Raw genomic sequence first — 17,711 nt, forward strand, 5'->3', positions numbered from 1 at the left:
AGCTCACCAGGTACCCAGGACTCAGCTCAGTGACCTATGGAAAACCAGCAGGGGGTGCCAGGAGGCTGACTCAGAGAGGGTTTGTCAGCTGAGTGGGTGTGTCCCGGGCAGGGAGGGCTCATTCAGGGGCTGTGCGCTACCCTTGGCATCGATCACAACAGAGCTTAAACCAGGCCATAGCTCACAGCAGCCCATCCAAGACCCTCCGTCCTTGGGAATGGGAGAAGGCACTGAGAGAGATGTCCTAAATTAGCACAGGGAGAAGAAAGCTACTTCAAACAGTCTGCTATTTAAACTTTGTGAATCAATTCTACAGTAAACAGTATTGTAGGCAGCAGCTACTACACAATATTAGCAAAGGGAAAAATAGAGACTTTTATTCAGAATAATTAAAAGTTGCTATCCTTGGAAGGAACTTAATCTAAATATTTGGAGTCACTCTTTGGAGCGTAAGTCTATAGGCAATATTTCTTCTTGGTTCTACTTCAATCTATTTTCTACACTTTATATAATCAGCATGTATTACTTTTACAATGGAATTTTTTCATTATCTTCCAGTCCTGTCCTTTAAGTTGATAATTCATAAAAAGATATATGACAATGACCAGGTTTAATTAATAAATGACAGTAAGTTCTTACCTCAACGTAGTCTGTGGGAACAAGGCCTCGTTCTCCTTTGCTGTTTCTTCCTTCCAGCCATCCTCCGCCAACGTCCTCAAAAAGGTTAAAAAAAAAAAAAAAAGATTATAGTTGGAATTTCCTGCAGATATTTTGCTCTGGGAATTGTTATACATAAAAAAGTAATTAACATTAACCTTTTCATTCCTACAGAGCTAACGTTCAAATTTTTAAATTCTTAAGCCTTCTCTTTACATCAGAAAATGATATAATCTACAAAGAAAACTCAAACTTGAAGAACCGATCAAAGATTGAAAAATAGTCTATTAATAGAATGCCATCATTTTGTAATTCCTTTCATTTACTGGTCTGTGGCAGATCACAAAAATGGTTTGCAGCTCTGACTGTCAAGAGGTAGAATGCAAAGAGGTAGAATGCACACCCCTACTTCTAGAATCTGGGCTGTCCTTTGTGACCTCTTTGGCCAACAGAATGAGGTGGAGATAATATGGGGTGAGTTCAGAGCTGGCCTCTAGAAGCTTTGTACACTTCAGCTAGCTCTTTTTTTCCAAAAGAGCTACTATGAGGATAAATTTGAGTTGCCAGATGATGACAGAGACAAGGCCCCATCTCCCCATTGGCCCACCCAAAGCCAGCTAACCCCCAGCAGGAGAAATGCCAGACAGATGAGGCCATGTTGGAGTGCTCTGCCCCAGCCCTGCACTGGGTGACTGCAGACCCACGGGCGAGCCCAGGTAAGGAGAACCACCCAGCTGACTTGTGGATTCCCGAGCAACAACAATCGATTATTTGTTTAAGCCACTAAGCTTTGGGATTGCCTGTTGTTTAGGAAAACTAACTGGTCCGTACTCCCTTAGCTCTCCTGGATAAGTAACATTAATAAACTAAATATCAATAATAACATACTCTATAACAGGATTCCCATTTTTCAACGTTACCTCAGCAAAGTCCTACTTTTTCCCCTTAAAATAGTAAAGGTTATCTTAAATTCATAAATCATACCCTAATTAGTTAATACCTACCTGAATCTAGATAACATATTCTTTTTAAAAGTCACTTTAAGCCACAACTTTGTCCATTTCTTGACCACAACAGCAACTTAAATACTATTTTACCAAGAAATGAAGAATGCTTCTTCATTTAAAAAAAAAAATCAATAGTAGATAAAAGAATCTTTAATCTCTTCTATGATTAAAAATAGAACCTATTTACTTATATACACCTGGCATATTATATAAAACTACATATACTTTTTCTAACCAGTAATTTTTTTTTTTTAATCTAAAACATACAAAATAGGTCTAAAAAAATACTATCAACATTAAGAAACTGCAATCCTCTTGGTCATTCCTTGTTCTCCTTCCTTGGTCTCTGTGCTGCCGTAGTCCCCACTCCCTCCCACCTGGTGGAACAGGTGCATCCCTTCCTTCCTCTTCCAGAGTCTCCTTGGCCTTCCTGGTACCTTTCTTCACATGCTTCCTCAAAGATGTCCAGGGAGCCGGCCAATCTCCAGCCCTTAGCTCTAGCTCTGCAATTCTATTTCTAAACTGATGCAAAGCTATAGGGCAGGGTTGATTATTTATTAGTCTTTAAACTCAACATTTAAAAAATAAGCTCTTCTTCCTGACTTACGTACTTTAATAAATCCATCTGCACCATTCTCTTAGGTGTGAAGGCCAAAAACCTCAGGGATCCTTGACTATTTCTCACCAATAGTATCTAATCAGGCACCAAGTCCTCCTGGTCTGACTCTCCAGAGCCTCCTGCATCCATCTTCTTTCTACTCCTATTGCTACTACCCAAGGTCATGATCCTAGGCTCCAGCCACACCAATTCACTCAATACACCTCTGCTAGATTAATTTCCTTGAAGTACAGGTCTCATCATGTCACCTCCCTACAACAATATCAACAATAAAACCAAGCAAAACCCTTAAATGAATCCACTGCTTTCCAAATGAAATCCAAGGCTGTAGCCTGGCTTCAGGTCCTGTCTGGTTTGGCTCTAAGACCCTGTTTTCTCAGCCAGTCTCCTACTGGCGTATATATACCTGTACTCCTGGGACACTTGTTTACCTGCAGTGTCCCCAGAAGAGATGAAAAAGCAGGGCTTAGAGGCCAGCAGATGTGGTTTTGAATCCCGGTTTTGCCACTTACAAGCAGAAGTGTCTTGGGCAAGTTACTTAACCTCTCTAAGGCTCATTACCCTCATTTGTAAAAAGAGATTAAAAATACCTATCTCACACAGTTCACAGAGAAAATACATCAAAAAATATATGCAGAGTACTTAGCCAAACACTTGGCTCACAGGCCATGAACAAATGGTAGCTGAGGCTGCTAAACAACACTGGTCACTTTCTGATCTCTATACCTGTGTCCAGCTGGGATCTGTCCCGGATGTAGCTCCAGTTCTGCCTGATGGAGCCCCATCCAGCTATTTTTAGGGGGTCTTAATTGTTCTCAGTGTTTATATAATAGATTATTACTTCAATATCAATACTTCACAAGCAACAGGAAAGAAATTCATGTGGGTCTGAATGATCAACCTGTTAAAAAAATAAAATCTTAAAAATAAGTCCTTAAGGGACCGATTTAAACCTAACAGTTCTCTTACCGGATTTGTAATTGTGATGATTTCTCCTTCATTAACTGTCAGTTCATTATTTCCAGGTTCAGCAGCAAAATCATACATAACCCGAGCCTATTGGAAGTAGAGAAGAAAAGAGGAAGTTACAAATGTTAACGTAACAGTCAAAAAAGAACCACCTATACCGTTCACTTTGTAAGTGTGCTGGTGTGAACAACACATCATGACGTGATTGCAGTTGTTTTGCAAGAAAGGAAGACATAGTACCAAAATGATTCATCAGCCCTATTTGTGAGGAAGAATGAAACCAACGGTGAGAGCCCTGCTGTGCTTTGGAAACAGGGAAGGTTTCTGGTAGCTGCCCACACTGCATTTAGACATTGGCCCCCAGAGTACTGAAAATAAACCCATTTCATCAAGGGGAAAAGAGCATGGCCTTCCTTTTAGGAGGTAAGAAGTAGAAATACAGATACTGTTCATTCTGGGAACACTCAATCTCAGGGCCTGAGGGATCTCCACAGACACACAAATATGTACCCACATCAGATTCATAATCTTCAGATTAATCCCTTGCTATGAAAACTCTCACTGTTCTTTATCTAGGATAAATTTTGATAGTGCAGCATCCCTAGCCAACTAAACGCAGAAATTTAAGATGTGGGCAGCAAGATATATTCATACTCTTCTACTAGAATACTTCCTACTATACGACGACTTACCTAGGGCTCTGGTATAGTGGTCAGGTAACCTGAGCAGCTGTGATTTTCAAACTTCTTGCAATGGAATCTGAATTTCATAGAAAACAGACTAAAGGGAAGCTGTTCTGGTTGATGTGAGGTGGGGCTGCTCTTTCAGGGTCTTCCTCAAGTGGATCCTTGAGGCACCAACCCAGAGATGTGGGTTCCTTGGAATAACTGCCAGGCACGTATTCCAAGAGAGACAACCACTGTTGTAAAAATACAAATACTTTATATATACTTTTATAATATATAATAAATATATTACATATATTTAATCCATTTCAAATTCTAAATAATTGTCTTTCATGGACTATCTTATAGAAGCAAGTCCACCTTATAAATTGGAGGCCACATGAACCTAGTTAACATGGTTTGTTTTAAAAGTAATTGTCCTATGAGGCAAAATGAAGTCTGCCTACAAGGCTAGACAAATTAGCCTAATGGAACTGCATTCCTTTAACAAATATTTGTTGCACTGGCAAGAACTGTGCTGGCCCTTTTGCTGGCCAGGGCTCTTTCTCCACACCTGCTTAATGAGCCTGAAATCCTTATAACAGGAATCAAGGATTCACCTCCTGTGATAAAAGATTAGGGGAAAAAAAAAATCCCCAATACTAATTTATTTTGAAATACATCAAAAATAATAAGATGAACTGATGGAGGAATATGTGATAAAGCAGGTACAGTAAGTAAAATGCTATTTATAGAATCTACAATAGATAGTGGATTTACGGTGCTCAATGGAAAATGAGTTCAACTTTTCTACATGCTTGAAATTTTTCATAATAAAATGTTGGAAAGAAACAAATGGTAGTGTACAGTCTGTCAGTCAAGAAATAGCATTAGATCCTTTACTGCTATAGGCTGGGAGGCTGGGAAGGGGGACTGAAAGCCAGGCTCAGGGACAGTGAGAATTCTGGAAGCATTCCAGTTTTCCTTAGGTCACTACAAAGGACAACGGCACCGAGCCGAGGTATGTGCCTCACACAGCTGCAAAAGTAGACAGAATTCTGCTTGCCACGTTGGGGACTATTTTTTAAAAACATGCCACACCAACCTCAATCCCTCGTGCAACGAGGGCAGACAGGAGATAAACGCCTGAGGAGGGAGAAGAGGGTTCCCAGGCCAGGACTCACCCCCCAGGACAGGGAGCTTCCCGGGGAGGGGCGGGGCCTGGCAAGCTGACGAGAGCCAGATGAGGAACCTGCTTTTTGTTCGGGTTCCTTAGGAATCCTGGTTAACAACTTTTTTGATCCGGTTAAATCCAACTAACCCGCAGATAGAGAAAACCAAAGCCTCTTGTTTACTAAAGTTACAACTTGGTGAAACAGAATGTGAAACAAGCCGAAAATAAAAAAATGGAAACTCCCTTACACATTTAAGCATTACTGAACATTTACCCGTGGAAAATGTCTATAAACACTATAGGTTTATTTAATACGTTGGTTTAGGACTTTTTTTTTTAACCTAGAGATGCTTCTTAAGAATTTTAACTGAGACTAACGTTGGAGAACAAAAAGATTTAAAAAGCACGTCCCCAAATGAGCATAAATGTCAACAGGAAGGGAAAAAAAAGGCCATTCAGCCTAGAAGAGTAACTCTTCTTACAAAGTTTAGGCCAGACTGGAAACCTCCGGCCCCCTCCTATTATCCTCTCCTTCTCTCTCCCGTCCCTCCCTGGCTTCCAGGTCTCCTCACCTTCCCGCCTTCACCACCACTACAGGACCCACACAGATAAAGATGCGGACCTCGACCTCAACTGCCAATCTGCCCAACTATTTTTTGATGTGGTCTTTGAAAGAAAAGGTCATTTTTCTACACCACCTTTTCCAATGTTAGCTGTACATTAAAAAATGACTCCAAGTATGTTCAAGAGCTAAATTTCCACACAGTAGATAACTTCATACTGTATACTGAATACATACTGTCAACCACAATTCATCTCTTCAACAGCAATTTCAACAAGTACTATAGAGGAAGCGAATGGCTGGTAGATAGCAATCCTATATATAAGTTCTTTTATCTAGATATAGTAAGATAAACGTTAGTGGATTCACAGCTTCAAACTAAGTGTTCCAGGTGCTAAGCGTTCCAGAATTCTAAGTGTGCCACACACACCTGTCTGATGTGTGCAGAACCCATCATCCTGAACATACCTCATTCTTTCTGACCCATGCTGTAAACATCTGTCACTTTGTCTGCTCCACATCCCTTCCTTTTGGAAGCTTCCTGCCTGGCTCCAAATGACTGGTGAGCATATAACCCAAACGGGGAAAATCAGAATGCGACAGGGATACTGGGAGAGTGGGTCTTTTTCTCTGAAAATGTTGCCAGCGGCTACAAGTCTGAAGAATGAAGTGGGGGGAATGCAGAGTGGAATGAGGAAGAGAAACAGTGTCCTTGAAGAGAGCACCTGAAGGACAAGCCCAAAGCCATTTCTCCCCTTGTGGACGGTTCACTCACAGGAACGAGTGCATCTCCTTTTGTGCTTATGAGTTCAGACTGTCACTTGCAATCTAGAGAGTCCAAGTTGATACAAACCAATAATCCCAAACCAAAGAATTTTTTAAGAAAACATCCTAAATAAAAAAACACTGTACATAAGTTCATTGCTGTATTTCCTATTTTGCAAAACAAAACCTAAAATGTACAATAATAGAGAATTAAACAGTTCCAAATAGCAAAAAGACTGGCAGCAAAAAAATTTCATATGGGGGTTAGAACACAGAAGACAAGCTCCCATTCTTACACATCTGCTTCTTTCACATAAATCACAATTAAATCTTGGGAAAAAACAGTAAACCTTCAGCGATGCAGCTCTCCCATCTTTAAAACAGAGACAGGGGCTTCCCTGGTGGCGCAGTGGTTGAGAATCTGCCTGCCAATGCAGGGGACACGGGTTCGAGCCCTGGTCTGGGAAGATCCCACATGCCGCGGAGCAACTAGGCCCGTGAGCCACAACTACTGAGCCTGCGTGTCTGGAGCCTGTGCTCCGCAACAGGAGAGGCCGCGATAGTGAGAGGCCCGCACACCGCGATGAAGAGTGGCCCCCACTTGCCACAACTAGAGAAAGCCCTCGCACAGAAACGAAGACCCAACACAGCCATAAATAAATTAATTAATTAATTAATTAAAAAAAACCAAAAAACAGAGATACTCAATCAAAACAATGAGTAAAATATGTAAACCTTCAGAAATTCGGGGACTGAAGGATCCTTTATTAATCTGACACCCTTGAGAACTGAAGTTTTGCATGTAGGTGATATTTCTATAAAATTAATCTTTTTAAATGGCAAGCCTGTTTTACTTAAACACACTCTTGACTTTTTATAAAATTTACATATTTAATGACTTCCTATATTTTGTCTCTACCTAATCCACAAGATCATCAGAAGAGACAGAACTCACTCTAACAGACCCTGAGAGCATTATTACACCACTGATATATGTAGATGTATTTGTCTTTTTTATAAGTGGTTAAGGCATAAATGCTTTTCAGTTTCTACCAATCTGTGATTTCAACAGCTGTTGCTAAATCCTGGCTTGTGCTTGTTCACTTGTTATTTTGAATCAAATAAAGAATCTTCAATTATCCCCGTGAAATTTCATCTTGTTAGATTCAGCCCATTGCTCCAACATATTAAGAGTTTTCTGAATTCCTAAACCATCATCCAATTGTCCCTCATCCTTTTCTGCTGAGTCATTAGAAAGCCTGATAAGCATGCTTTCCATAGTTTCACCTGTGCCATCAGTAAAATTGTTAAAATATGGCATGGCTGAGGTCCAAGACAGCTGCACATGATAAAACAACTCTTTCCAAGGAGACATGGATCAATTAATTATGTTTTGGGCATGTTGCTCTTAAAATTTCCAAGTGAGGAAATAAACTTGGTTTGTTTCCTTAAATGTTTACAAGCAATGTGCTTGATAATCTATTCAGGATTAGAGTGAAGATGATTGAGTTCTGCGAAGGTTTTATTTTAACAGTTGTTCTAGTAAAAGATCTTTTCCCAGTAGAAGAATTTTCTAAAAAGAACTGGTAGCACCCGTCGAGAATGGCTGAAAATTAATTTTCTTATGTAAAAATTTCAAGAATAAACTACCAGTAAAATCGATATGTTCTTTTAAAAATGTTTTTCCTAAAATGGGTTTATATCTGTCATCCTGAAATATGATGCACTTAGAGGCATGTTCTAACTGGTCAACCAGACAAGTAGCTTGAGAAACTTCTAAGGCAAAGAGAAATGTAAATAGAAATTCATTGAGTGTAGGAATACGTTTCCCAGAAACATTTAGAATAATCTTAAATCTGTGTGTAACAAAGGGCAATTATACAATCACAAGGGGGAAGAAATCCTAAATACTTACAATAAACCAATCAAATTGTACCATCCACTCCCATGTTACTCCTCCCAGCCTCTATTCCACTCATGCACAACGATTCTGGGAATACTTGGACCAAGGGAATCCTCTGAACTGAGGCCATGTTGTAACCAAACAGCTGGAGGTTGGGATGATTTTAAGAAACCTTCTACCCAAACTCACCCAGATCAAAGCTTCTTTATGTGTTTTATATAAGAACAATCAGAAGAAAGCATTAGTTATTTGATGTGGTGGCATCAAACTGGCCATATCACACATAACATCACTATTACCAAAAATCACTAATATATAAAACATGAACTACAAAAGAATCTTTGCAATTTGTATCACAAAGTTTTAATCTTAAAAAGCATCTAGAACTCAAGAAAAAGATCAGCAACCCATCAGAAAAAATGGGCAGAGGAATACACAGTTCATAGAAAAATATAAATGGCCCTTACACCATTTATGTGTGAAAAAAATGCTCAATTCCACACATAAAGGAAGACAAATTAATTTGGTAGATGTAGCCAGATTTCCCTCCACTGGGGATTGTACCATTTAAACCTCTGCCGGCAATATATATGAACGTAATGGTTCTCCGCAGTTTCACAAACAGAATCAATTACCCAACTTTTGCATTTCTGCTCATCTTATAAGTGAGAAATTCTACTTCAATACAGTTTTCAAGATACATTTATCCTTAGATCCAGAAGTCGCATTCTGCGAATCCATTCTCTAGCTGCACCTGTGCACGTGTGTACAAGGTTATTATTTAGTGCAATATGCAAAAGCAAGGATGATGCTGAAGGATAGTTAATAAATGAAATAAATGAAAAAGGAATAATAGAATTAGAACATCGTTTTTCAATCCTTAATAATTTAATGCATCTAAGCACAGTGCATCCAAAAGACAACCAGACATTACTTGCCTTCTGATGGAATACAATGCCAGTCACATACTTGAAAAAAGAATTTGAATCTTATTGACCCTCTAGATCCTAGTACCAATTTACAAGACATACAAAGGAATATATTACACTCTGCAATGAGGATGCAGTAAGAAAATCCAGACGTAGGAAATCACAGAGCCCATTTTCTCTAACAAACAAATCTCAAAGACAAAAACAAGCCCAGGTATGGGGGCAAGGAGGAGGGAAGTGAGGGAACTTATAAATTGAGAGGCTTAGACAATTGATTACGACTGCTATATATACTTCATTTGGATTCTTTTATTTTTAAATCTATTTCTCTTCGTCGTACTCGTTTTTTCATTTTTTAAAATTGAAATACCGTTGATTTACAATGTTTCAGGTGTACAGCAAAGTGATTCAGTTATATATATATATAGATTCTTTTTCTTATTATTTTCCATTATAGGTTATTACAAGATATTAAATATAGTTCCTTATGTTATACAGTGGGTCCTGTTGTTTATTTTATATACGGTGTTGTGTATCTGTTAATCCTAAGTTCCTAGTTTGTCCCTCCCCACCTTATTTGGATTCTAAGTCCAACAAAATGCAAAAAAGATGATAATATTTGAGACAATTGAAAATTTGAACACTTAAGGGCTCTGAGATATTTTAAAGTAGTCAAATTTTCAAGTATCAAAATAGTATTGTGGTTATATCTTTAAAGGACTTCCCATCTTTAGAGATATCCATTAAAATATTTACAGATGAAGTGATATAAAGTATCTGGCATTTCTTCAAACGTAATGCAAGAGCAAAGGAAGCTGATGGGGTCTAGACAAAACAAGGCGAGTCAACAGTTGCCAAAGCTGGGTGATGGGTACAGAGGCTTCATTATACTACCCTACTTTTGAGTATGTTTGACTTTCTCCATAATAAAAAGGCTTTTAAGAAAACTATAAAAAGAACCAAAGGAAATCTTAAGTGAGTTTTTAAAATAATCTTGCAGTGGAGGAGGACTTTAAGTACAGAACAAAATCCTGAAGTCCTTAAAAGAGAGAGATGGAGAAACTTCTCTTCTCCCAAAATAACACATACCTGCCTTGCCTGGCAAAAGCCATTATGAACAAGATAAGAAACAAATGACAAACCAGGAAAAATATTTACAGTTTTTATCACAGACTAAAGGTTGGTTCTCCTACTCTATGAAGGGTAACTACAAATCAGTTAAGAAATAAAAGGCTCTTAAAAATGTAAAACCTCACTTATAAAACAAATATTTTCCATCTATCGATTGGCAAAAAAACAAAAACAAAACTCTGATCACAGCACTGTGTGGGTGAGGGTGCAGGTGCAGAGAAACAGGAATTCTTACGTAGTGCTGATGGCAGTGAGAGGCAGCCTGGTAACGCCTATCAAATCACAAACATGCAAACTCTCTTACTCAGAGACTCCACCTCCAGGAATTCTTCCTCTAGAAATACTCACCCATTTGCAAAAGGTTATTCGCTGCAGCACCGTTTACAATAGCAAAGGACCAGGCTCAGCCTGAAAGATAGGGACTGGTCAGTCAAGTAGGGCACCTCCATGGAATGGAATACCATGTACTCCAACAAAAAAGAAGGGTTTGCTTATTTTTCACATGTGGAATCCTCTCTAATGTATATATATTAAGTGAGAAAATAAAGCAAGGTATAACCATTGTGTTAAAAAAAAAAAAGGAAGAAAATGCACCTGCTTGTGTATGTATAGGATATCTCTGTAAGGATATAGAAGAAATTGATAACACTGCCTCTGAGAAGACAGCTGGCTGAGGAAAGGGAGGAACAGGAGAGGAATTTTCAGCGTTATCCCTTTCGTATCAATACCTTTTTAAGTGTGTGTGTTTTCTTAACATGAACTTACTGTTTAGTCAAAAAAAATTAAAAATTAAAAGCACTGTCTTGTATCTTTACCCAGGAAGCTCAGAATCTTGTTGAAAATACCACAGTCTATTTGAGAATGTTTCCCCAGTTACAATAGAACACAAAATGCTCCAGAGTTTAACTCAAAAAAAGGCAATCCGAATCTGTATGAAAATCTACACATTTCTGGAGTTCTCATTCTGAGTACTGTTATTTCACTATATATATAGATACACACACACACACACACACACACACACACACACACAGGCACTTTTACAACAAAAAAAAATATAATGAAGTTAAAAAAGGAAAAGTTAGAAAATGTTCCTCTTCTCCCCAAAGGGCACAAGTGCTAATAGATTTGAAAGTATCCTTCAAAATGTTCTGCATTTGACACGTGCATTTGCACACACACACACACAGAACCCATCAGAACCATAGTACACGTACGTCTCTACATTTCATGTTTTATTCAATCTTAGGGTTCTTCATATCAGCACATCTACCTTGTTCTTTTTTTTTTTTTTTTAATTTATTTTTGGCTGCGTTGGGTCTTCGTTGCTGCACGCGGGCTGTCTCTAGTTGCAGTGAGCGGGGGCTACTCTTTGTTGCGGTGCGCGGGCTTCTCATTGTGGTGACTTCTCTTGTTGTGGAGCACGGGATCCAGGCACGTGGGCTTCAGTAGTTGTGGCACGAGGGCTCAGTAGTTGTGGCTCACGGGCTGTAGAGCACAGGCTCAGTAGTTGTGGTGCATGGGCTTAGCTGCTCCGCGGCATGTGGGATCTTCCCGGACCAGGGCTCGAACCCATGTCCCCTGCATTGGCAGGCGGATTCTTAACCACTGTGCCACCAGGGAAGTCCCCTACCTTGTTCTTTATCACAGCTGCAAGGTTACTAATCTACTACTCAACCTCCAGGGCAAAGCACAGGAAAACCTACTTAGCTGTGGTTAAGAAAATATCCTCACCCCCACTCCAAATTAAAATAGCTTTACTGTTTTTCCCGATTATAAAATGACATGTGCATTGTAGAAAAAAAGATAAAAGTTTAACAGCAAACGGTACCCCAAATCCCAAACCTCAGAGACAACAGGTAGGAAACATAAACATTCCCAGGAACTGTGTCTTTCCCTGCCACCCCTGCCCCCCAGCACTGTGTGTTGACAATGTTTTTCATTTCTCCCCCAAAAGGGGGATGAAATGTAATTATTGGCAACACAGTGATTATGAGCTGGCTCTGGAGCCAGACCACGCGGGTTCAACTCCCCGCTATACCATTTCACCAGCCTTGTAAACTTGGCTCAATTCCTTAAAGTCTCTGTCTCAGATTCCTCAAGAATATATGATAAGGCCAACAGCATGTGCCTTGTGACACAAAGGGCTCAATTAATGTTAGCTATCATGACCTTTGGCTTTTTTGAATATCATATATACATTCTGCATGTGCTAAAAATTGTTGCCTAACTGTGTCTTCTTTCCAGCCCACCAAGGATTCTGAAACTGGCCTGAAAGCTCAAAGGAAAGAGCTGAGTGTCGGGTTACTTTTTCCCACAAAAGGTGGTTCTAGAGTCTGTTACTGCACCAGATTATATGAGAACCAGACCCACCTGAGGGGGGTCAACCAGAAACACGCACACCCACCTCATGTGTAATATGTGTATGAAGGTAGGGGCGATCCAGCAATGCTGATGGTGGTCCACAGGGAATCCCTCAACCCCAAGCATTTGAAAAAATATTAGAATAATGAAATTTAATCAGGAGACCAATATTAAAATAAAGTGGCAAAAATCAATAGTTTCTCTATAAATAATAATTTGATTTTAAAAAACATATATATAAAAATATATAAATAATTGGGGGTTATTCCCAAGAGCAACCACAACAAAAAAATACAAAGCAGAAGCGATAACCAAAAGCATGAAGAACCTTAGTAAAGAAAATCTTATCAATAAATCACACCGTGTTCCTGAGAACAAAGGTAAAACACCATAAAGATGTCTGTCTATAAATATAATGCTGTTTCATCTAAAATCCCAAGGGGATTTTTTTTCTGAGAAATTGTGAATGAACTTGTCCCAAATGTACTCTGCTCACTTAAAAAAGGGTACCTGAAACACACCATGACTTGAAAAACAAAGAATGACAAAACTTCATTTTTAGCACTTTAAGGCCACAAACAAAAATCAATAGCCAGAGACCGTATGTTAAAGATTTTTAACATTTTCATCCAGCCCTTTAATACAAACTCAGCATAGTTTCCAAAATGGCACAAAGTACCTTACTTATTTTCCTCATTAGGTTGAAAGATTAAACTGTCCCATAAAACAAATTCCTGCTTTGGCTATTAGTCTCCTTTTTCTTATGCTAGTGATCACCAGCAAGTACTACTTAGCCCTTTACTACACTGATTACTTTGTACTGAACATTCCAACAATTCCATTTAGAAAAAAATACATTATCTCATAAAAGAGAAATAAGTCCTCAGAAAGGAATCTATCAAAATATTCTATTATACTCAGTGCTTCAAATTCCTTACATGGACCGAAATTTCCCCTAAAACCATATTTTTCAAACAACAGAGTCTCAGAAAGCTCACTTGTGTGCTGGGGAAAGCACAGGAAGGGGGATCCAAGCTATAGCGCAGTCTTTATTGCTATTTGGAGACCCTGTGGGTAAACTGTGAAACACTGAACATATGCAAAATGGCAAAAAAATAAACTTGTGCCCTAGAACTTCATCATTTTCCTCGTGTAACCTGAACCAACCGAGGGCCTTTTAGGATAAAACTATTAAAAGGAGGGGTTAAAAAGGCTATAGTACAGACCAACTAAAATAAAAAGAGAAGAGAAAAACTAGAACATAAAATGAATAACTGATACATCAAAATCTAGTAGTGAAAACAACTAATCAAGGGAACTCCCTGGCGGTCCAGTGGTTAGGACTCCGTGCTTTCACTGCCAAGGGCCCAGGCTCAAGCCCTGGTCAGGGAGCTAAGATCCCACAAGCCTCACAGCACAGCCAAAACAACAAAGAAAACAACTAATTAAAATCAAAGAGCAAAAGCCACAATGGAGTAACTGGTATTAGACTTGCTCCGTTACCACATACAGACAAAAACCTCTAGGAAACTGGGAAAAATACACAAAATAACAGGTTCCAGATACTGGGCGAAAGGGCCGCACAGGAGAGGGAATGCTGAGAGAAGGGAAACATGAGATGAGCCCCATGATGGCTCCAACTTTCTGCTTGGTGGCATTTTCTGACACAAATGCTGGGAGAAGCAGGGAGCTCCAAGCAGAAAGCATAGGTCCTGCTAAGTTGAAGAGACAGAGACCAGAATTCCAGGAGGCTAAGGCAGCTGAAACCTGAGGACAAACTACCAGAAAGGAGCTACTCAGAGAAAAAGCTCTAGAAACCTGCACAAAGGTCTCCTTGAGTCTGCTGATAAATACTGAACTGCACACAGTTGGACAAACTGCTTTAAGGCTGAGCAAAGAACAACTCCAGGGGAGCTGCAGGCTGAAAAAATTCTCAGAGGTCAGGCAGAACTGCAAGACACTAGAGCTCTGACTAGCCAGAGTGGGGAAATTCCACTGAATACACCCAAAGCATTCAAGGTGGAGACCCCATTCAGGCTGGGGTAGGGCAAAATGTACCTCAGGATAAGGCTACTCTGGACCCACCCTAACAAAACTTAAAAGTAAGCCTTGAAAGAATCGACCTGATTCATAAGTAACTTAATTGCCTACCAAAACACACTTTAACACCCTTCAAAGGGAGACAGCAAAATCCAGACACTCAGCAACATGCCAACACAATGTCTATTATCAACAAAAAATTAATAGACAAGCCAATAAACAGAAAAATGTAATGCAGGACAAAAATATCAGTCAACAGAAACAAACCAAGAAATGACAGACATAAGAAAATCAGCAGATACTTTAGAATAACTATGATAAATATATTCAGGGACTTAAAGGAACATATGATCATAGTAAGGAGAAAAATGCATGTTATAAAAAAGAACCAAATGGAACGACCAGAATTGTAAACTGTAATTTCTCAAATGAAAGAAATTTACTGGATGGGCTTAACAGATGATTAGATACTCCATAAGAAATGATCAGTGAACTTGAAGATATAGCAGTTGAAACTATTAGCAGAAAGAAAAGAGGATAAAAACCTGGGCAGTGACCTGTGAGACAACAGCAAGCAGTCTAACATACATGCAACCACAATGCCAGCGGGGTGGGGAGGCAGAACAGAAGAAAGAAGTAAAATGGCAGAATGTTTTCAATTTCATGAGACACAATCCACAGATCCAAGAAGCTGAATAAATCCCACAAAACACAACAAAAAAACTACGTCAAGAGATCTAATGAAATTGCAGAACATCAGCGATAAACAGAAATATCTTTAAAAAAGCCACAGGTGGGGGGCGGGAGCTGGCTACATGAACAAAGAATGACTGCAGACTTCTCATCAGAAACAATACAGTCAAAATCCACCTTTAAAGTGGTGAAAAACAGCAAAAATATCAACCTAGAATTCTACATCCATCAAAAACATCCTTCAAAACTAAAGGTGATATAAAGACATTTTCAGACAAACAGAAGCTGAGAGAATTTGTCACCAGCAAACGGACACTACAAGAAATGTTAAAGGAAGCTCTTTAACCAGAAGGAAAATTATACTAGATAAAAACCTGAATCTACACAAAAGAAAGAAGAGCATCAGAAATGAAAGTACGTGGGCCATATAAAAAAAAATTCTTGTTGTTTAATTTCCCTAAAAGATAACTGACTTTAAAAGGATAACTGACTTTTGAAACAAGAATAACAACAGTGTATTGTGGGGTTTATAATATTGAGAAATAAAATGTATAACAAAGGAACAGCACAAAGGACAGGAGAGAGATATAGAAATATACTGTTACAGAGTTCTTATGTGCAAAGTGCTGTAATGTTATTTGAAGTCAGAATGTGTTAAGATACTAGTTTATTCGATGAACCTCAGGGCACTCATAGGAAGGAAGGGAGGGAGGGAGGAAAGAAATAAACATGTATGTGTAAGCCAATGGTGACGACAAAAAGGAATACTATTAAATAATCTAAAAGAAGGCAGGAAAAGAAAAAAAAAAGGAACAAAGAATAGATGGGGCAAATAAATAAAAAACAAACAGCAAGAGGGTACACTTGCACGAAATCAAATCAACAATTATATTAAATGTAGTCTAAACACTCCAATTAAAAGAGAGATTGTCAACTTGATGAAAAACAAGACCCTACTTATATGTTATCTATGAGAAATGCACTTTAAGTATAAGGAGATAGAAGACTTAAAAGTAAAGGAATGAAAGGTGAGAACAGATGGCAGTACTATTGCTGGGGCTCTAGCTCACATTAGGGTACAGGATGGGGCAGCAGAAGGAAGTAGACGCAGACTTTCCACCAGGACTGAACCACCAGCTGGCAGGGTGACTGCATCAAATACGTGCCTAATAGTAGAACCAAGATTCAGGATGTCTGAACGCCTGCACAGTTGACTCTGGATGTGCGTGGAAGAAGCCGGCAGGTAGATGTCACTACGAAACTACCCCACACGAGAGACAGGAAAGGGTGAGCAGTGAAGACGAAAGAAGGACACTGGGGCCCCTTTTTTTCTGAAGATAAATTGGCCTTTTTCTGGAACCAGTTAACAAAATATATATACTTGAGGAAGTAGACAAAAATTTCATAATAAATAGTGGGCAAAACTTCAATGCCAGAAAAAAATGGTACACCAGGTATTGGATATCCTCTCCAACTTCAAATACCTCAAACACGAACCAAAATCTATGAAACAACAGTTTTCAGGCAATGGACAAGAGGCAGCACAGGACAGTGATCCCTGAGAGACGGGGGGAACCAGGCGAGCCCAAGAACTGCCACAGCCTCCCGAAAGCTCAGGGGAGGGAAACGCAGGCAAAGGCTGTCAACCTCGGCACTGAGGACGCAAAGATGGGAGTGAGGGGAGGCCCGAGAGGTGAGCGCTCACAAGATAAGAGTGTGGGAGAGGAAAGAGCTGCACAGAGACTGTTCTGGGGGTCTGCAGAGGGACCCTCCCTCGCAGTCTCCAACTGAGAACTGATCAGCACGTGCAGCAAATAAACTGCCCAAGGAAAAACCACCAGAAGGAGCAGGTAGGACAACCTCCAAGAGTATAATTAAGAAATATTTGGGATAACATTAGCATTTTGCAAAATAGTTTAGTTTATAAATTCAAGAGATTTATGATTGCCTGTAAAATAGTAAGTTTATGTTATATATATTTTACCATAATTTTTAAAAATCTATACAAATAAATAGTACAATTGTGGGGAAAAAAATAATAATGGTACGCTAACTGCACCGGCTTCCTTCTACGGAATTAGCCTTCTGTGGCTGATGGTACACTCAAACACATTCACAGCCACCAGCAGCTAGCAGTAATACGGGTTGAAAAGTCAAAGAAACAAAGATATGATCTCAAAAGTGGTCTGCCAGAAGCCTTAAACAAAGTAAAATACTTTAAATATAGACACCA

At 39.3% G+C, this 17,711-nt stretch overlaps 1 protein-coding gene across 3 annotated transcripts in view; it reads right to left on the minus strand.

The window, feature by feature from the left end:
- SNX9 (sorting nexin 9) overlaps positions 1–17,711 on the minus strand; it is a 91,078-nt gene that overhangs the window by 50,269 nt on the left and 23,098 nt on the right. For all 3 annotated transcript variants that reach the window (XM_061207173.1, XM_061207172.1, XM_061207174.1), the window contains exons 2-3: positions 3,253–3,339; positions 640–714 (exon numbers count right to left, since the gene is read on the minus strand). In XM_061207173.1, coding sequence (XP_061063156.1) covers positions 640–714; positions 3,253–3,339 — 162 coding nt within the window. The remainder of the gene's footprint in view (positions 1–639; positions 715–3,252; positions 3,340–17,711) is intronic.

This window comes from Eubalaena glacialis, chromosome 12 (genome assembly GCF_028564815.1).
Source record: "Eubalaena glacialis isolate mEubGla1 chromosome 12, mEubGla1.1.hap2.+ XY, whole genome shotgun sequence".
In the NCBI taxonomy this organism is placed as follows: Eukaryota; Metazoa; Chordata; class Mammalia; order Artiodactyla; family Balaenidae; genus Eubalaena; species Eubalaena glacialis.